The sequence below is a fragment of the Notechis scutatus genome, chromosome 4, assembly GCF_049901735.1.
Source record: "Notechis scutatus isolate UNSWTSFEM ecotype Mainland chromosome 4, rNotScu1.2, whole genome shotgun sequence".
NCBI lineage: Eukaryota > Metazoa > Chordata > Lepidosauria > Squamata > Elapidae > Notechis > Notechis scutatus.
This window is the reverse complement of record NC_142012.1, coordinates 54044763-54065681: the sequence shown is the minus strand read 5'-3', so window position 1 is coordinate 54065681 and position 20919 is coordinate 54044763. Positions and strand designations below refer to the sequence as shown.

The 20919-nt window shown below is 45.9% G+C and overlaps 2 protein-coding genes across 5 annotated transcripts in view; one reads left to right on the top strand and one right to left on the bottom strand.

The window, feature by feature from the left end:
* Positions 1 to 49: 49 nt before the first annotated feature.
* On the top strand, positions 50 to 17185 carry LIAS (lipoic acid synthetase). Of its 3 annotated transcripts, none has more exons than XM_087965815.1 (11): positions 50 to 297; positions 3482 to 3648; positions 4248 to 4341; positions 5521 to 5601; positions 6014 to 6170; positions 8175 to 8232; positions 9467 to 9595; positions 11338 to 11483; positions 13245 to 13315; positions 15912 to 16023; positions 16956 to 17185. In XM_087965815.1, the coding sequence occupies exons 1-11, from the start codon at positions 217 to 219 to the stop codon at positions 17006 to 17008; spliced, it is 1149 nt and encodes a 382-aa protein (XP_087821941.1). In that variant the 5' UTR covers positions 50 to 216; the 3' UTR covers positions 17009 to 17185. The 3 variants fall into 3 exon arrangements, with proteins under 3 accessions (XP_087821941.1, XP_087821942.1, XP_087821940.1); XM_087965816.1 differs by lacking the exon at positions 50 to 297 and adding an exon at positions 898 to 1055; XM_087965814.1 differs by lacking the exon at positions 50 to 297 and adding an exon at positions 1943 to 2052.
* UGDH (UDP-glucose 6-dehydrogenase) overlaps positions 17106 to 20919 on the bottom strand; it is a 28673-nt gene continuing 24859 nt past the window's right edge. For both annotated transcript variants that reach the window (XM_026675322.2, XM_087965813.1), the window contains exons 10-12: positions 20476 to 20567; positions 20281 to 20391; positions 17106 to 18947 (exon numbers count right to left, since the gene is read on the bottom strand). In XM_026675322.2, coding sequence (XP_026531107.2) covers positions 18837 to 18947; positions 20281 to 20391; positions 20476 to 20567 — 314 coding nt within the window. In that variant the 3' untranslated portion in view covers positions 17106 to 18836. The remainder of the gene's footprint in view (positions 18948 to 20280; positions 20392 to 20475; positions 20568 to 20919) is intronic.

Here is a 20919-nt window from a genome sequence, read left to right as displayed (position 1 = left end):
AATGCGTCTTGCGTCATCACGCTTTTAAACGGCGCGGCGCGTTCTGATGACGACACCGCTGGGGGGGAAGGGAAAGGCCTGCGCGCAGGCGCGATCAGTTGATCGCCGGGCGGAAAGGAAAAGTAGCCGAGCGCCGAGGTTGCCCATTGAGGGACTTCGGCCCGGAGACGGGGAGGGGGTCGTGGTGGCAGCGGCCGGGCTAAGAGGACGACCGACATGTGGCTGCTCGGTAGCGGGCTCCCCTGCGCTGCCTTCGCCCCGAGGAGCCTCACGAGGCTGGTAGCGGAGGGCAAACCGGTGAGAGGCCTCTCTCTTTGCCCCATTTTCCCCGTTTCGCGGCGGCTGCCCCAGTATCCTTGCCCGCACAACGTCCCTGCGAGGTAGGAAGGGCCGTCCGGTCGCCCTTGGTGGAAATCCACCCCTGAGGAGGCGACCTGGGCTGATCTGGAAAGCGTAATAGCGTCTCATCTGGATTACGGGTGGATGAGGCACCACCAGGAGATCCCAGGGCAGGGGGAAAAATCCAAACACACATTGGCAAGCTAAAGGCAGGTAGTCCTCGACTTGCGACCATAATTGAGCCTGACATTTCTGTTAAGTGGGGTTTTGCCCCATTTTACGACTTTCCTTGTTATGGATATTAAGTGAATCACTGCAGTTGATAAGTTAGTAACCTGGTCGTTAAGTGAACCTGACTTCCCCCCATGGACTTTGCTTGTGAGTAGGTTGGCAAAGGGGATCACGTGACCTTGGGACGCAGCAAAGGTCGTAAGGGTGAAAAACAGTCACAAGTCACATTTGTTTTCAATGCCTCTATAACTCTGAAAGGTCTTGGGATTTAAGAGCTGACCAGCAGTGAAGCTAATGCAATATAGGCTGACACAATAAGAATGAATCAGCATAGCATGGGTATTTCCCTTTAAGACTGGGGATGGGTTCTACCCCTTTAAGAGGTGTTTATATAAAGGAAGCCCTTAGAGGGTGTGATTTTCTCTCCTTGTGTCTTGCATTCATTTGCAGAAGTTCTCCCTGTAGAAGAAAGATTGCTTGTAAAGGTATTGTCATGCCCCTGTCAGAGTCTGAATCCAAGGAGGAAGATGAACAGCTGACAGGGAGTGGGAGTGTGGCAACTTTGACTGTGGAGGAAAATGGGGAAGGGCAAAGTCCGACTGGGCAGAGCAGGGAAGAGGTAGAACAAGGGAGAGGGAGTTCAGAGGAAGACCCAAGCCCACCCCCTCTTCATCCTAGGGCACGCAGGGAGGAATGGAGAAGGGAACAATGTGGGTTGGGTGGCTTACGGTGGAGGAAAGGGCCCTGATTCTCTTCATTAGCCATACCTGGGAAGGGAGTTTAAAAGAGATGCAAGCTGAGTGCGGTGTCTGCTGGGAACAAACGTGAGTTTATCTTGTGTTGACTTTGGTTATCTGTGTTCCTGGCATCTTCCCAACCATGCTGAAATACTGCTGTATCTTCAAGTCTGGAATTCCTGCTCCTGCCCTGTCGGACTAATTACCTCATCTTGCCTTGATTGGACTTATAGTTACAGTTTTTGTTGACCATGTTTTGGACTTGGTTCTCTGCAGTCAAAGGCTGTTCCTGGGTGAGTTATTCTCCAGCCCAGAAGGTAACCAGGACACTGGGGGCAAAGTTGGAGCTAATAAAGGGACTCCTACTGATTATCTGACTGTGTGGCCTTTGTGCCACGCCCCTTTGGGTCATCACAGGTATTTTGCCTACCATGTTTATTTCTGTATATGTCTTGGGTGATGATCCTAAGTGTAACACAAACGTAACAAAATCCAAAACGTAAATAAATGTCCTTAATGCCTCCAACTTGGCCCCACTGTTCAATAATTCTCAGTTGGAGATAATACTTACTCAAAAGTAGTCTTCAAAAGAAAGCAATACAGTCTGAACTTAATGAGTAGATAGAGGTGAAATGAAAAACTAAAACAAACTACAATGAAGGAAATTCCACAACAGACCAGGATAAGTAATTACCAACTGCAAGGAGATAACAAGGCACAGCCTGTTGGAAGGACACCAACCAAGGTAACTTCAGCCCAGAATAACACACGCTTTGCTTCTGGCAACACTGTGTTGTAATCATCTCTCTTATATACTATTCTCCCCAGCTGCAACCAATGAGGGGGATCATGGCTGCTTCCTCTCTCGTAAGCCAAGTTGTTTCCTTCTCTGTTCCTCCCTGCAAGTCCTAGGATGGATAGGGGATGGGCCTGGGTCCTCCTCTGACTGCCCAGCCGGCCTCTGCCCTTCCCCAGGCTCCTCCACAACCTCTGGAGCCCCACCTCTACTCCCTGTTGGCTGTTCCTCCTCTCCCTCAGAGTCTGATTCTAACAAGGGCATGACATCTTGTATATAAACCACTGTTAAATATCTTAAGTCTCTGTGTGCTGTGTTTTGCTCCTGGGTTATCTCATAATGGTAGTCACGCTGCAAACGCTCTGACACAGTCACTAAACAAACTGTCGTAAGTCGAGGACCACCTGTTGGTCCCTGACATGGTGCTAAGGAAAAAAAGAAATATTGCGGTATGACTAGCAAGGCAATCAATTCTAATTATGTGAGTGAAGCTTTTAAAGCGAATTTTCTTATAAAAACTACTGTGCGGTGTTGAAAAACGCTCTACAAGTAGTCCTTGACTTACAACGGTTTTGTTTAGGGACCGTTCAAAGTTACAACCTCACTGAAAAAAAGTGGCTTCTGATCGTTTTTCACACTTACGACCTTTGCAGCATCCCTGTGATCATTTGATCAAAATTCAGATGCTTAGCAATTGGTTCATACTTATGACGGTTGCCGTATCCCAGGGGTTGGGTGATCCCCTTTTGCGACCTACTACTTAAGCCAAGGCAATGGGGAAGCCAGGGTTACTTCACAACTCTGTGAACTCTGTGAACTCTGTGAACTCAGCTCTGTGACCCCACGCCTGTGCAGAGTCATTTGCAAAAATGAATCAAGCAAACGTAAATTCATTTATACTATAAACTCACTCGCCAAAACCAACACCAACCATAAGAACCTCCGTTGTTGCCCTGACCTAACCATACAGCAACGTGCCCGCTCCCGTACTCCGCTATCGAACTCAAAAACCGTCTAGACAATGGAGAGAAGGACCTGTATATTGACTACCATGCTGACTGTATCAAAAGTAAGCCACGCATACCCTTTTATCCTTCTTGGTGATTTCAATCTACCTCATATTGACTGGACCCTAAATGAATGTACAACTGAAATCATACACACAACCTTCTACAATGCTATTACAAATCTGGGACTGGAACAACAGAGTTACTACTCGCTTAACTAAAGCGGCAAGAAAAGTTCTAAGATGGGGGCAAAGCTCACTTAACAACTATCTCACTTAGCAGCATTCCTTTGGGCTCAATTGTGGTCTTAAGTCGAGAATTACTTGTATGTCACGTTTGCAAAGCAATGGCATTTTTTTTTTCCCCTCTAGGTGTTTGGAAACCAGTTGAAAATGTCAAGTTCGAATTCGGTGCCAGAAGCCCAGATGGGACATTTTCAAGAGGGCCCTGATTTGAAGGATTTCGTATCTGGGGAACTTTCGGACAAAACCAAGTGGGCAGAATATAAAGGCCATTTAAAGCGTCAAAAAGGAGAAAGGTATGGAGAAATCTTCAGGCTCGTTTGTTGTTAACCAATTCAGACCCAGGTTAGCCTTGTTGGTTAGCCTTTTGGCCCAGGGATTGGAATCGATGGTCTTTTTTGTTCAGACCTAGGCTTCGCCAAATCACGAAGTCGGCTCCTCGTCCCGACGAAACCCCCCTTTTTTATTAGGCTAACGTGAGTTCCTCTCATTCGCATCCAGCAAAGTCCCGGCAAACAGTCTTTCAAGGGTGAATTACAACCACAGACCTTTATCAGGCTGGGAGAGTTGCCAGGCCGATATCTTCCAAACGCCACGTTGTAGCAGCAATTACTTGGCAAGAAGTCAGGAACAGATCTTCACACTAATTAAACGAACTAATCGTCTCCTGCAAACACCACTCCCCTTTCGCTCCTCCTTTATTCCCTATGGGAGAGGGCATTCCCCGTCCACCTGTACCTTCACTCCCGAGTTGACCCTTGTTCCTTAAATTCCCTTTCCTGGCAGCTCTGCGCATGCGCACATCAGGAACAGGATTGGTACAGAAAGAAAGGGGAAAAAAACACCATTTCCAAACTGAGATACTTGGTGAACCAAAATAAGCTTTGATTTTTAGGTTACGGCTTCCTCCTTGGTTGAAAACTGAGATCCCCATTGGAAAAAATTATAATAAACTGAAGAACACGTTGCGCAATTTAAATCTACATACGGTAGGTGCAGTACCAACACTTTGTTCTGGTTTGGGAAATTTTTATATTTCTCTCCTCTTTTTCTTCCTTATATGAAGGAGATGGGATTGGGCTGAATGTGATGGAAATACAGAACAGCAGTCACTTGTTTCAGTCATTTAAACAAAACAAAATATCCGTTTTAAGTTCTTCATGAAAAGTTCCCTTACATTTTCCAATTCCTTTAGCTTATATTCTTAGTTCTCACTGGCCATTTTAAGTACTTTCTGTTTTTCCAAAAGTATCTGCAGGGCGCTAAAGCTATCTCTCGACAGTTGGAGGTTTCAATAGAAGAGGATATTTGTAGCTCAGGACTGAACTGTGGGGCCCTGGGTGCTCTCTGAGCTTGGTGATTTTCTTGCAGGCGTTTCATGACCCAGCTAGGTAACATCATCAGTGCTAGAAGGGAGTGGGGTTTGCCCAGAGTGGAGAAGGAGCAGGGGGGGAGGAGGAAGATTGTTTGGTCCCCTGGTGCTCTCTGAGCTTGGTGGTTTTCTTGCAGACGTTTCATTACCCTACTAGGAAACATCATCAGTGCTAGAAGGGAGTGGGGTTTGCCCAGTGGAAAGGGAACGGGAGGAGAAGGAGGAGGAGGAGGAGGAGGAGGAGGAGGAGGAGGAGGAGGAGGAGGAGGAGGAGGAGGAGGAGGAGAGGAAAAAGATTGCAAAGTCTTTGGTGCTCTCTGAGCTTGGTGATTTTCTTGCAGACGTTTCATGACCCAGCTAGGTAACATCATCAGTGCTAGAAGGAGTGGGGTTTGCAGAGTGGAGAAGGAACAGGGGAGGAGGAGGAGGAGGAGGAGGAGGAGGAGGAGGAGGAGGAGGAGGAGGAAGATTGCAAAGTGTTTGGTGCTCTTGGAGTTTGGTGGTTTTCTTGCAGATGTTTCATGACCCAACTAGGTAACATCAAGAAGGGAGTGGGGTTTGCTTAGTGGAGAAGGGTAGGAGGAGGAAGGACGACTGTGGGGTCCTCGGTGCTCTCTGAACTTGGTGGTTTTCTTGCAGACGTTTCAGGACCCAACTAGGGAACCAAGCATTAGGGGCGAGAAAGCTCATATAGCTGCAAGGGAGAAACCCAGAGAGCTAGAATCTTAACTTTTTTGAAGAAATAAATCTGGTGTCGCTCCTTTTCTCCTGCTAATCAAGGTGTCCTTCACGCTAGGTGTGCGAGGAGGCCAGGTGTCCAAACATTGGAGAATGCTGGGGGGGAGGAGAATACGCTACTGCTACAGCCACTATCATGGTAAGCTTTCATCACCGACCTCCAAAGGCCCATTCAGAGCGGGAAGCTCATGTGTGCCAAGCCTTCTCTAGCATCATAGGGTCTTGGCCTTAAAACCATAGGGAGCCCAACAATTCCTATACCAGGGGTGGCTAACCTTTTTGGGCTCCCGTGCCCAAAATTGCCTACGCACTAGCATGCACGCAATCGCGTGCCAGCACCTGGAATGCAATGTGGCCGCCCACTCCCTACGCCCCCTGCGCATGCGCACGCAATCCCCCTGCCACCCCTTACCTGCGCTGCGCCTCACAGCTGATTTTTTTTGGCTGGTTTGAGGCCTTTTTTCGGCCTCCCAGAGGCTTGGAAAAAGCCTCCGCAAGGCTTTTCAGGCCAAATCATAGGCCCGTTTCGTCACTTCCGGTATCTGTTTTAGCTCATGGGGGACACGTGTACGAGAGGCTGTCGCTTCTGCTCGGTGAAGACGTCAAGGAATCCTCCTCCGTTGGACCCCGAAGAACCCCATAACACTGCCAAAGCAATTGCTGAATGGGGACTGGATTACGTTGTCTTGACCTCTGTAGACAGGGATGGTGAGTTGTACTTCTTGGTCTGACCTTGGCTTCCCCCAACAGCACGAAGCCGACTGACTCCTCGTCCCAATAAACCCCTTTTATTTATTTATTTATTTTAATATGTTTTTTTGAAAGTTTCAAAACAAAAAAAAAGAATATATTTTTTAAAAAACGCGAAACATGTTCTCACATTTTTGCAACGTTTTCATAGCAGTTTTCATACATTTCTATTCGTGTCAATTAAAGTCATTTGTTACAAGTAAATCTATAACGTTTCCTAGATCCTTACTTTTTTATGTTATTACAATTATAATACAGTATTTAATTGATTAATTATATTACTTTACATACATGGCTATATATACATTGATCCTTATTTCCATTTTCCCTTGTTTGTTTAATCGGTTTCACTAGACATCTTTACTTCCTTTTTATACAACCATTTGTACCATATATTCCAAGCTGTAAAAAACTCCCCCTCTTCCTTATTTTTTAGGAACATGTAAACCCCTTTTATTTAATTTACAGTGAATTTCTTCTCCAGCAAAGCCCCGGCCAACAGTCTTTCATGATAGTTCTCAATTACAGACCTTTATCAGGCTTGGAGAGTTGCCAGGCTGATATCTTTCAGACGCCACAATACTTGGCAAGAATGCAGGAATGAAGTAATTGTCTCCTGCAAACACCACTCCCCTTTCGCTCCTCTTTATTTCCTATGGGAGGGGCCATTTTTCTTCTGTAACTGTTCCCTTCTCCTGGCAGCTCTGTGCATGCGCACATCGGGAACAGGCTCCAGCTGTTCTTCTTCCCCACTGATCTCCGCCTCCAAAGGGAGCTGATAATTGTCAGATGGCCTTGGCTCCATCTCTGCCTCCGACGCAGAGCCCTCGTCAGAGCCTTCCCCAGACTCCAGGACTGGCCCATGTTCCTCCCCAACCTCCTCCATTGGCTGCTGTCAGGCCACAACATTTCTTGCCTGGAGAGAAAACACAACAATATTATGCCAGTAGTCCTCGATTTACGATGATCAATTGAGCCCGCGATTGTTCTGGGTATGCGAGGCATTTGTTAAGAGAACTTTCCCCGTTTGACGAAAGATGTAAACATGAACATCTTCCTTGGCACTGTTGTTAAGTGAATCATTGTAGCGGTTAAGCCAGCAACACAGTTGCTAAGTGAATCTGGCTTCCCCATTGACGTTGTTGGTCAGACGGTTGCAAAAACGTGACCCCGCAACTGTCATAAATATGAATCAGTTGCCAGATGCCTGAATTTTGATCACATGACCATGGAGATGCTGCAGTGGTCTTAAAAGCATGAAAAATGGTCATAAAAGTCTTTTTTTTTCCCAGTTGTAATGTCGAACGGTCACTGAATGAACTGTTGTAAGTTGGGGACTTACAACAGTTCATTCAGTGTAGTATTTAGTTTGCTTCACTTGCCTGCCCTTGATGTTACTTAGCCCCCGTTTCCATCTCGGTTGGTTTTGATTGCACAAATTATTCTCGTGTGACAAAATTCCTCAGATCTGCCTGAAATCCTGTATTGAAACTTCACGGGAAATAACTCGAGTGTCAGGATTCTGGCAGCTACTCCCAATTAAATCATGAGTCTCGAGCCAAACTTCCAAAACTCCAAAAGGATTTATTGGGAGTTAACATGGCAGCACTGCCTGGGTGCAACCGACTCTGATAAATATGAGTCAAATATGAGTCATCATTCATTGTCACCCTTGACTCTGGTTTTCCCCCTCCCCCTGGGTGTATCATAATTCATATTCTCTAATGGGACGCATCCATAGCCCAGAGCCATCAATCATGCTCTCCAGTAAGATATTTGCGCGGCAGAAACTTCAGTCACATAGTTACTATCTTTGAAAAGCTATTTACGGAATGCAGTTTCCGTTTCCAAGCTGCCGCACTGCTCTTTCAAACCCCTTTCCCCCCCTCCCCTTTCTGTCGGCAACTCTAAAATGTCCCTAGAAATAATTTTATGAGTTGACATTGAGAATCCTCTTTGCAGATCTTTCCGATGGAGGCGCCAAACACTTTGCGAAGACCGTCTCGCACTTAAAAGAAAGGTATGGGGAAATAGGAATACGCCGAAGGCAAAAAAAAAACCAAAAAACAACCCTCCTGATTTTTGAAGACAGATTACCTCCACGCGGTCTCCTCGACTCTTCCGCATATTTACGCACGGGGTGGGCTGCTACGGGTTCGTCCCAGTTTGGAAGAACCCGTAGCTAGTTTTATGGGCGGTTTGACTGGCCTCACCCACCTGCCCCAAGGCCTGTTTGGATGCCAGGTAAGCGCAGGGCCTGCGTGGAGTCTCAGGGAGGGCAAAAAATGGGCCAGAACCTGGGAGAGGCCACTTTCGCCCTCCCGGAGGCTCAAGGGAAGCCTCCGGAACCTGGGAAGGAAGAAAACGCCCGTCCCCCATCCCGCCATGGTTCAGGAGGCCAACTAGGCAATGCTCACCATGGCCAGGCTCACCTAGCAACCAGGCAGGGGTTGCCAACCTTTTGGACCTCAGGGACCACCAAACCCGTAATTTCAAATTGTAAAAAGACTTCAGGTAACTACCAATGTGGCCAGAGGTCCATTAACATTACAGTTCTGCTTCCGGGTGTCAACCAGGATTATTCCTGGTTAAATCTGTGGCTCTTTGAGGGATTACACTGGCTAAACCAGGGGTCGCCAACCTTTTGGACCTCAGGGACCACCAAACTCATAATTTTAAATCCCGCAGACCACTAATATGAATTTTGACTGATGGTGGCTTGCTGACGTTGGTGAGAAAGTCGGTCCCATGTTCCAGAACTGCAATAGTCACAGGACTGGCCCTTTGGTCGTCCCGGAGTAGCTGCTCCTCCACCCGGATGCACTGGCCTGCCATGGACCGGAGGAGCTGCTCCAGGATGACCAAAGGGCCAGTCCTGTGACTCCTGCAGCTCTGGAATAGGGGACCGACTTTCCCACCAACGCCAGCAAGCCACCCCGGAGCGGATTTCCCTCCCCTGCCATTGGTCTTACCTTCCAGTTCCGGCTTGCGTGGCTCTACTCAAGGTAAGGTTTGCGCTCGGCTGAAGGGTGGGGGCCAGCGGGTGGGGCGGGCCATGTGGGTGGTGCAGCCTTGTGTTCCCACGCAGCCTGGATTAATTGCTTTGGGGGGGACATTTCTCTGCGGACCACCAAAATTTACTCGCAGACCACCAGTGGTCCCTAGCCCACTGGTTGGCGACCACAGAGGCCAGAGGACCGGTTGCCGGTATTTTTGAAGGCCACCCCTGTTTACACAGTTTTCTTGCTTTGCAGGAATCCCAACATTCTGGTGGAATGCTTAACGCCCGACTTCCGAGGGGACCTGGAAGCGGTGGAGACCGTGGCTTCGTCTGGATTGGACGTCTATGCCCACAACGTGGAGACGGTTCCCGAATTGCAGAGGTGAGGGGAGGTGATCTTCACAGCCAGAAAATGTCCTCGTTCAAAGGGACATTGGGTAGCGGCCCTGACGGCGAAGCTAGGGCACACATGCCAGAAGTGGCATGCAGAGCCATCTCTCTGGGCATGCAAGCCGTCGCCCCGTCGCTCTTTCGAGTTCCAGCACACACACATGCACTTCAGCCAGCTGGTCTCCGTGCGCATGGGAATGCCAGGAACCGGAAAAGCATCTCCCTAGCGTGCATGTGCGCTGGCCAGCTGGTTTTCGTGTGAGCATATGCGCCAGAAACGGGAAGCTCAACTTCCCAGCATGTGCATGCACGCTGGGGAGCTGCTCTTCCAGTTTCCGGTGCTCCCCGTGCGCATTCCGGGGAGCTGCTCCTCGAGTTCCAGTGCCCAGCATTTCATTATATACCTTAAACCTGCAAAGCACCTGACTTGAAGGATGCTGCCAACTTGTCATAGCAAGACGGTGCGGTTTCCCATTCCTTTAGCCTCAATGTTACAACGGGGTTTATTTTTACAATGCGCTTGAAGCACCCATGACCTCTTGCCAGTTAAGCAACCGCCAGTGCTGCAACGCACAATTTTGACCTACTTAAAAGGTCAACAATTTTCAGCACCTAGGGTAATATTGATTTTATTTCAGGCCCTTAATATACATGGATCGTGCAGGTTTCAAAAGGCCTTCATTCAATAACCAAGGTGTACATTAAATTGTTTTTTCTTCTTCTATGCCTCTCCTGGCAGCAAATCCCAAAGCGCGCTGGGGAATTCTGGGAGTCGAAGTCTACCCATCTGAATGTTGCACGCTAGAGAAACGCTGTTCTCAATCTTTTTCGGTCTCAGAGCAGGGATGAAACTTAGCCCAAGGATGGGCTGCTACCGGCTCTCCCCGGTTCAGGCAAACTGGTAGCTAATAGATAGCTAATTTTATGGCCGGTTCGGTGAACTGGCAAATCCCACCCCCTGGCTGGCCCTGCCCAGCCCCTCCCAGGAGTCCCCACGTGGCCCGTTTTTCCAGGTAAGTGTCAGGGATCTGACAGACCACCTCCGTTCAAATCATAAGTCTCTAGTCACATCTCTCAGAGTAAAAAAATAATGATAATGATTTATTAGGAGTGACCATGTCGGTGTAATCTGGGTGCAGCCGACTCTTACGACACATCATTCATTTCATCCTTAACCCTAGTCTTCCCCCCACCTCCTGGATGTATATTCTCCAATGGGACACATCCATAGCCAAAAGTCATCAACCATGCTCTCCAGTAATAATCTTGCACGCCAACAGCTTTGGCTGCCTAGCAATTACCTGAAGCATTTAAGGAATGCACTACTTTCCCTCCTTCCTTTTTGCTGGCAGCTAAAAACACCGAAGAAGTATTTTTTTAGTTGACAGTAAGTACAGGGCCCATGTGGAGGTTCAGGAAAGGCGAAAAAACAGTACTCGCAGAGGCTCTGAAAAGCTGGAAACAGGTCCATTTCTGGCCTCCAGGGGGCCTCTGGAGCCCGGGGAGGCTGTTATCGTCCTCCCGGGGGCTTGAGCATAGTCTCTGCAGCCCAGGGTAGTGCAGGAAGCCAACTAGGCCACGCCCACCATGGCCATGCCCACCCAGCAACCGGTAGCTAACATTTGTGAAGGCCCCCTCCCCCAGACTTAGCCAGAGCTGCAACAAACCTAAGATCCGTCCAGCTGTTTTACCTGTGTTAGGCTAAAATCTTTTCCCTTCCTTTTTTCCTTGCAGCAAAGTTCGGGATCCACGGGCCAATTTCGAGCAATCCATTCGCGTTTTGAAGCGCGCCAAGGAAGTTCAGCCGAAGGTGATTTCTAAAACGTCAATCATGCTCGGCCTGGGTGAGACCGACGAACAGCTGCACGCCACCCTGAAAAGTAAGTGGAGAGGAGAGGGGATGGTTAAAGTAGAGGGTCAATAATAATAATAACAACAACAACAATGAATCTAGGCCCCACCCCTATTTATGTGTGTTGTAGACAGCTCCTCCTCGACTGAACGACCCACCATTGAACCCCCCCAAATTCTATTGTAGCTAAATGGAAATGTTTGTAGAGTTTTGCCTCCTTTTACGACTTTTCTTGCCATCGTTGTTAAGTGAATCAATGCCGTTAAGTTGGTAACAGGTTGTTAAGCGAATCTGACTTCCCCCGTTGACTTAGATTGTCAGAAGGTCACAAAACGTGACCCCACGATGCTGCAACTGTCGTAAGTGTGGGAAAAAAGGTTATAAGTCACTTTTTCCAGCGCCGTCGTAACTTTGAACGGTCACTAAATGAACTGTTGTGAAGTCAAGGTGTCAACTCAAAAATATTTCTCTGGCCTTTTAGAGATGTCAGCAGAAAAGGGAGTGGGGGAAGCAGTGCATTCCTTAAATGCTTCCATGGATGATTTCTAGGCGTCCAAAGCTTCTGGCGCACAAGATTATTACTGGAGAGCCTGATTGATGACTCTGGGCTATGGACGTGTCCCATTGGAGAATATGAATTCACGATACACCCGGGGGGGAGGGGAGAAAGACCAGGGTCAAAGGTGACAATGAATGATGTGTCTCAGAGTCGGTTGCACCACGAGGACTTGCCTGTAGAGGATTCGCATTACAAAAATGTACAAAAGAAGGGTTAGGGGTTTTTTTATTTTTATTTTTTACACCTTACCTCCTTTCCCATTTTTCTATCTCTCTGCATTTCTTTCTTTCTTTACTTCTTACATTTTCCTTAGTTTGAATTAAGTCTACCTGTATCCTGGTATATAGGTAGTTACACCACTTTTATTGAGTGACAGCTCAAAGTCACAACAGCACTGAAAAGTGACTTATGACCATTTTTCAGACTTTGGACCGTTGCATCATCCATGTTGTCAGGATTCCGGCAGCTGCCCCCAATTAAAGCATGAGTCTTGAGCCAAACTTCCAAAACTTCAAAAGGATTTATTGGGAGTTAACATGTCCGGCATTGCCTGGGTGTAGCCGACTCTGAGATACATCATTCATTGTCACCCTTGACCCTGGTTTCCCCCCCACCCTCTGGGTGTATCATAATTCCTATTCTCCAATGGGACGCATCCATAGCCCAGAACCATCAATCATGCTCTCCAGTTAGAATTTTGCACAGCAGAAACTTCGCTCACCTAGTTACTATCTTCGAAAACATTTATGGAATGCAAGTTGCCCACTGCTTCCCCCTTCCCTTTCTGTTGGCAACTCTAAAGACCAGAGAAATATTTTATGAGTTGACATGTGGCCACGTGATTAAAATTCAGGCACTTAGCAACTGATTCATATTTATGACAGTTTCAACATCCCGAGAGTCATGTGATCCCCTTTTGCGAGCTTCTCACAACCAAAATCGGGGGGGGGGGAGAGCCAGATTTACTTAACGACTGTGTTCCTCACTTAACAACTGCAAGGATTGACTTAACAACCACAGGAAGAAAGGTTGTAAAATGGGGTAAAACTCACTTTACAAAGGTCTCCCTTAGCCCCAGAAATTTTGGATTCAACTCTGGTTGTAAGTTGAGGATTAGCTAGGTTTGTAAACTAAAATAATTGTAAAAAAAGAAAAGAAAAAATAGGGGGAAAAATGCCAAATCCTGGTTCTGTCAATTACTAAAAATATCTATTTTTAACAACAAAATAGGATTACGTGAAGCCGATGTGGATTGCTTGACCCTGGGACAGTATATGCAGCCAACAAAACGGCATCTGAAGGTATTTTATTTTAGAACTAACTGGAAGATTGAAGGCTGTTCATTGCTTCTGATACTCTAAAGCTGTTCTGACCAAGACTTCCTGAGACCGTAATTAAGCACACGCTTAGTCCAAACAACCCTTGTTTTATTTCAACAGCTGGGAATTATGTTCATTCTCAGCCCATAATGAGTCCCAAACAGTCCCTCGAGATAAGCACCCACCTTTCTCTCCTTTGAATTGCTGCCAACAAGTAAAGTGTCAAATTAACTGTAAAAAAACCAACCAAATAAAAAGTCAATACAGAGTTTCAAGGTTTAATCCGAACAGAGTGAACGACTTTGCTTCCTGCAAAGGTTTCTCTACCTTTGCATTTCCTTTATACCTTATGGGAGGGGCAATCACCTCCAAGCCTTCCTCCTGAGTCGCCCCTTTTGTCTTAGCTGCTCTTGCCTTCTGGCAGCTCTGTGCACATGTGCACTAGAAACAGGCTTCTTTTGTTCCTCTGCTTCGCTGCTGCCAGACTCCAAAGGGTCCAGAGGCAGCACCCCACTCCCAGATGGTCCTGGCCCCGTCTCTGCATCGGATGCAGGACCCTCATCTGAGTCCTCTCCAGACTCCCAGTTTGGTCCCTGTTCTTCCCCACTGTCCGATTTCGCTGCCGTCTGCACAGGCTGCCAGCGAACCACAATAAAAACCTGTTGGAAAATAGCTGGACTAATATTAAATTGCATCGTACTGCTGACAATAAACATTTTGAATGGAGACCCAGTTGTTCGGCTGGTAATATCCCTCCCCAAGCGCAAAGCAGGTGTTTGGAGCAGTTTGGAAACAATACCACGATCCAAATAACGCCTGAAAGCCTCCAAAAAGCCCTTTTTGAAGGTTTGAAAATGTTCAAGAACTCCTTTTTTTTTTTTTTTTTTTTTGGTCTTTGAAATCGTTGTTTCACGTTTGAGATGGGACCTTTCAAACGTTTAACAAGATGGTTCAATTTCCGAATAGTTCAAATTCAGACATGTTGCATACTATGACAGTAGCAGCAAGCTCTGCAATTCCTTACAAAAGAACCAGGGGGGCGGTATTAAAGAGTGTTTAAACAGCTGTTTACCCAGCTGTGAGATTTAATAGAGGACCCAAAAGGATCATTTTTTCCTTTCCCTTTTGCATAAGGAAAGGGATTCTGCCCTTAAAATAGCTCTAAACTACCGTGTTTCCCCAAAAAATAAGACCCTGTCATATATTTTTTGCCACCAAAAAAAGGCACCAGGTCTTATTTGGGGGGGGCATCATCCTCTGACTAACCTCACTTGCGTGCGTCGCCCCCGGCCTCCTTTTTGCTGTCAGAGGCCTTCAGGAACTACTTCTGCGGCTGGCAAGGCTTTCCTGAAGGCCTCTGCAGGCAATAACAGAGCTCTGGATCGATCCTAACCTTAACCCTAACCCTTGCCAGCTGCAGAAGAAATGGGTCGGCCAGGCAGGTGTTGGGGGTTGCGAGGCCAGGCTACATCGGTCCAAAGGTAAGTAGTAGGGCAGCTCCACCCCCCGATCCCCACCCTAGTTTAATTTTTACTCGTGCACCCTGGAGTGGGTGGGATCTTAATTAGGGCTTATTTTGGGGGTAGGGCTTGTCAGCTTTCAAGATTTCTTTCCCTTTCGCATCTTTCGGCTGCCATAGTAAGGGGGGGAGGGTGAAATAATTGGCTTTGTGGGGGTGGGAAATGTGGTGGAGGCGTTAGAGAATGAACTGTATAACTTGGGGGAAAACTTTTATTGTTTATGGTTGGTTGCTTGCTTGCTTACTGTGCAACTGGGGCCCTTTATCAAATTAGGCCAAGGTCAACGGCCAGATGTCTGCATCACCACCTGAAGATGCCCCACATGAGATTATACACATCTTTGATTGGATGGACCGTTTGAAGTATTGTGGGTGGGAACGTTGCCATCACTTTCTATATGTGTTTTTCGCGCGCAGTTCCTCAGATCTAGAATTCCTTTGATGCTACCACTTGATTTCCAGTAAAAGTTCTTTTTCTCTAGAATAATGGAGTCTAAGAGTGACTTTTTTTGGATTTTGAATGGATCTGATAGGGCTTATATTGGGCACACGTGTCAAAATATCAAACTAGGACTTACTTTCAGGGTAGTAAAATCAAGCTAGGACTTATTTTCAGGGTAGGTCGTATTTTCGGGGAATGCAGGGTAAATAAAGGGTTAGTATCCTAACCCCAAATTTCTATTGTTAAGTGAGACCGTTGTTAAGTGGATCCCTTGTTAAACTAGTAATATGTTGCTAAGTGAATCTGGCTTCCCCGTTGACTTGCCTTCTCAGGTGGTCACAAAAAGAGATCACCTGATCCTGAGGACACGGCTAATGCTGTATCAGCCAATTGCCAAGTTGTCTGAATTTTGATCACATGACCTGCAACGGTCGTTAAGTGTGGAATGCGGTCGTAAGTCACTTTTTTTTCAGTGCTGTAACTTTGAACATTCCCTAAACGGACTGTTGTTCGGGGCAACCTGTAAAAAAAGTGCTTTTGTGAAAACAGTTGGAAAACAATCCATTTTCAGATTACCCTGAACTCATCTGCCCTTATAATATCATTTTTTTCCCCAGGTGGAAGAATACGTTACTCCAGAGAAATTTAAATACTGGGAGAAAGTTGGAAGTGACCTCGGATTTCATTACACGGCTAGCGGGCCTCTTGTGCGTTCTTCTTACAAAGCAGGTACAATGAGTTGTCTGATTAGCAGGACTGTCACAGAATCCAGAGTGCAACAGAGTGCTCAAGGATTATTAATTAAATTATTGCCAGTATATTATACTAGCTCGATACCCGTGCTTCGCTACGAAACTGTGTGGTTGGACTTAGTTTTCGGGGAGGAAAACTGTGCCTCTAGCTACCAGCATTCATCAGTATTCCTCTGGCTAACGTCCTGTCAGTGTGTGTGTTGAGGGCTGTTTGGAAACTGAAACAGTATTTGCTGTGTGAATAAGTAGACAGCAAGGAGCCTGGACGTGGCTTAGCTCAACTGTTCTGTACTAAAGCTGCTGCTGTGAAACTGAAACAGAAACTCCTCTCCTCCGCTTGTGTTTTGCATTTGGAATTATTAATCCATAATTAGATCCTCATGGAAACTTCATAAATCCAGTGTGCAGCAGACTATAACCAGGATTACTGTAGTTTAGATGTAAATTGCTATGTAATTTGCAACATTTGGAAGCTCTTTAAAATCAGACTGTGCTCTACTTCGTGAATGACAGCTATATTTGAGAAGCTTAAAAATAGATTTTCTTTCAGAGCTGTTTACATTTTTGAAGCATCCTGTGAGGTCCAATAGCTAATTTCTGAGTTACTGGCAGATTTTGGAGAGTATTTAGCTTTAAAAACCAAACGAGGATCAATTTTTTGAAATATCTTTTGCTTTTTTTTGACTATGCTGAAACTTGTAGATGCATCAGATAGCACAGAAACTATAAATCCCAGATGCTCTTGAAATTGTAGGTTTTCCCCCCCCACACACAAAAACTTCCATTGCATCTTTAGGTTCCCTCCTGTAATTGATGGCTGTCCTATATTTTCCTGTAATAATGACAAAAATGGAATGGAAGATTTTGCTGCTTGGTTAAAACGTCTGCTTTTGTCTTGGGGCTGCGCAGGTGAATTTTTCTTGAAAAACTTAATCCATAAGAGAAAGAAGAAGGACATCTGATGCGTCCAAGACTGAAAAGAAGAATCGCACTCTTTCCCTTGTGTTCCCGATGGCAATATCACAGATCAACCCAATTACAACAACCTGGAAGCCTTCGTTGCTTCATTAAAAAAAAGAATACAAAATATTTTATTTGTTCCTGGACCCCAACATGTTCTCATATTGTACAAATAAAAATATCAGTCATTATCCAGTAAGTGGTGTTCAAACATATCAAGAAAAACAGAAGTAGAATGAGACACACACACATTAAGGAATCAAAAGATGGATATGCATTTTTCCCCTCATCAATAATCACTGCTTGCTCCATTGGTCCCATTGTATTGCTAACCTGTCTTTTCAATGAGAATCCTAGGAATAAGAAATTCTCAGTCATTATCACTGTTTGCATAAAACACAATAAACGGCTTTTGTCATTGGCCATAAATAGGATTAAAAGCATCTGTACCGTAAATGATATTCTTGATTAAACTGTTAGATTGGAGCTCAGCTACAATATTATCTTTTCCTCCTCAACTAACAAGATCACTTTATAAAAGGTATGAATGAGGTTCGAGTCAAAAATGAATCAACGTGCTGATTTTGAGGCCGTTTGACAAAAACAGTCCCTCAAAGAGTTGCTTGCAGCTTGTCCAAGGAAAAAGGGGAACTTCTGTTTTGTTTATGTTCATTATAAATGTGTTGAGAATTAAACAATCCCATTGCAGTGATGGGTATTCGAATTTTATATTTATTCCCGTGGGTACCAAAAAATGGAAGCATCCTTTGGTCATTATGTGTCGTAGTTTACTGGAACAAACTGCAAAAAATAAATAAATCAAATCTCTGTCTTGTAATAAGAATGTGAAACAATATTTAAGATTCTGCAAAACGAACAAATTTTCCCAGATACTTAAGGATGTTCTGTGTCCCAGTTCACACAGCGTGCTTAAAACCCAACTTTCCTTGCTTGGCCTTGGCTTACGGTGTTGTACGACCAACTTTGATTTATTCAGCAAACCATGATTACAATAAGTCAGCTTAATGTAGCGCACTGAAATCAGGTCAATTCCATATCTGGACAGAACTATAAAGTTCCAAGTCTGCTTTTAACCACAATAAGAAAGGTGTTTTGTTTAGAGCTTCTAAGGTGGGCTTCTGTAGAAACCTCTGAAAGTGATGGTCAACATATCAGTAACTGAAGAGGGAGAAGAATTCATAATTCCTTATTTTGGGTCTTCTCTGAATAAGCATTATTATTATGCAAATTATCCCAACCTTGATTTCACTCAGGAAAAAAGTATCTCTTCGCTTGAGGCTTCCATACCACACAAGTCTAATTTAAACTTCCAACATGAGTAATGTTACATTAAATTAACAGGTTACTATTTATTAAATAGGATAGGATGGCTTTCTTCTACTTTCAATCAAAGACATCAAAGCTAAAGTTGAAGTCTGTGAAATCTTGCAAAAAAAAAAACCCACCCTAAAATCTTGGAAGTTCGAAGCTGATGGGTTCCGTTAAAAAAATATTTAAAAGCACAATGATTGTATAGTTAACATGTCATTGGCAGAAGTCACAATGCTAGAAAAATAGACCTTATAGAAAAGAGAAACTGGTTGAAAATGTCCCACATAATGACGGCGTTCATATAAAATCCTTTTCACTATGCAAAAATACTAAACTTCGTTTAGCCCAGAGCAGAGCATTAAGCGGGGGTTTCGGTGGGAGATATTGAAATCTCCTCTGAAAATAAAAATCATTTGTAATGCTTTATTGAGGCTCAAAGGTGCCTGTTATTTTCTTCTGTTTTTCCTTCTCATCCCAACTTTTCTGTACCAAGGAAACCTAGACCCTGGGCTTCTTCAGAGGAGGGTCCTGCAGGCTGAATTTCGGAATGTCGCTGGATGACGCAAAGGGAATTCTTTTGGCCGAAATTTTCTTTCCGATGGTCTCAATCTGAAGCAAAAGGGAAAAAAAATACACAAAGTCAGCTGGCAAAGCATACCCAGTGTCAACTCATAAAATATTTCTATGGTCTTTTTAGAGTTGCCAACAGAAAGGGAAGGGGGAGCAGTGCGACAGCTTGCAAAACCAAAACTGCATTCCATAAATGTTTTCACAGATAGTAACTAGGTGACCGAAGTTTCTGCTACGCAAAAGTCTAACGAGAGAGCATGATCAATGACTCTGGGCTATGGACGTATCCCATTGGAGAATATGAATTACAATACACCCAGGGGGTGGAAGGAAAACCAGGGTCAAGAATGACAATGAATGATGTGTCTCAGAGTCGGCTACACCCAGGCAATGCCGGTATGTTAACTCCCAATAAATCCTTTTGAAGTTGTGGAAGTTTGGCTCGAGACTCCTGATTTAAATGGGGGTTAAGTGTTGGAATCCGGAAACTCTAAGCCCATGATGGTGAACCTATGGCATGCATGCCGGAAGTGGCACGCAGAGCCATCTCTGCCGGCATGCGAGCCGTCGCCCCAGCTCAGTTCCACTGTGCCTGCGCGCGCGCCTCTCCCACCAGCCAGCTGATTTTCAGGTATCTGCCATGCCTGTTCGTGGAGGCACATGCGGGAGATGTGTGCTCATGCATAGGGAGTAGGGTGTGTGTGTGCGTGCATGCGCAGGGGGGCGGAGGGAGCACGTGATGACAAAAAGGTTAGCCCTTGCTGCCCTGAGGTGATCCTCACCATTTTTGAAGAATGAAATCAGTATTTGAGAGGCTGTCCCAAAGAAGAGGGGGGTCAAGCTATTCTCCAAAGCAGGGGTCCCCAACTGCCGGTACCGGTCCGCGGAACAAGTCTTACCGGGCCGCTGGTTGCTGGGCGCCGCCATCTTTTTGGTAAAAAAGTGCTTCCGGTGAGCTTTTCCGGTAGAAAGCTCACCGGAAGCACTTTTTCATCAAAAAGATGGCGGCTAGCCTCGGTGAGCTTTTCTGGGTAGAAAGCCATTTCTACCCGAAAAGCTCACCGAAGCGCTAGCGCCGCCATCTTTTGACGAAAAGTGCTTCGGTGAGGTCACCGAAGCACTTTTCATCAAAAAGATGGCGGCGCCAGTTGATGCCGGTACCGGGCGCGGCGCCCAGCTGATGCCGTACCGGGCGCGCATCAAAAAGGTTGGGGATCACTGCTCCAAAGCACCTGAGGGCAGGACAAGAAGCCATGGATGGAAACTAATCGAGAAGAGAAGGAAGGAGAGAGAGGGAGGGAGGGAGGGAGGGGGGAGAGGAAGAGAGAGAGAGAGAGACAGAGACAGACAGAGAGACAGTCGGAGATCATACCTGGAACCCGATCGCTTGCAGCTGATGATGGAGATCATCCAGGACTCTCCTGCCATCGAAGATAAAAGCCGGCTTCAGCATTTTCTTGTGAATGCGCTCGTAATCCAGCTCCTGCAAAGGACGCCCAAGATAATGTTTCAAACGATGGGAATGAGCCTCATGGGATACCTTTAGGTGGCACTTATCTGCGTTTACCTTAAACATGTCCCACTCTGTGCAAATGACAAGAGCGTGGGCCTCCTCGCAGGCTTCGTAGGGGTCCTTAGTGATGGTGACCAGTCGTGAGACTAAAATGGGAAGGAAGGAGAGAGAAGTTGGCGTCAAATCCATCGGCCCAAGAGAGTCTCTGTGGGAGGAGAGGCTGAATCACTTGGCGGAAAAACAGAACAATTTCCCATTCGTATTATTTTCCCATGGTTCCGTTAGTACAAACGGCTTTCGTGCTATTTTAATGGTCTTTTGCTTGGTGATCCATACCAACACGCATAAAATAAGAAAGAAACGGCAGAATCAGAATCGACCTTGGAAGTCTTCTAGTCCAGCCCTCTGCTCAGGCAGGAGGCCTTCAATTGTGGTTGCAGGTTGAGGGTTACCTGTATGCTTTTTTTTTTTTTTGAAAATTTTATTTGGGTTTTCACA

What these genes read in the sequence shown, in the direction of transcription:
- LIAS (XM_087965814.1), top strand. Translation starts at nt 1,963, where the DNA reads ATGAAGGAAATTCCACAACAGACCAGGATAAGTAATTACCAACTGCAA. An exon ending in ACGGTTCCCGAATTGCAGAG is followed by an intron (nt 9,596 to 11,337) that starts GTGAGGGGAGGT and finishes TTTTCCTTGCAG; the next exon opens with CAAAGTTCGGGATCCACGGG. An exon ending in CAACAAAACGGCATCTGAAG is followed by an intron (nt 13,316 to 15,911) that starts GTATTTTATTTT and finishes TTTTTTCCCCAG; the next exon opens with GTGGAAGAATACGTTACTCC.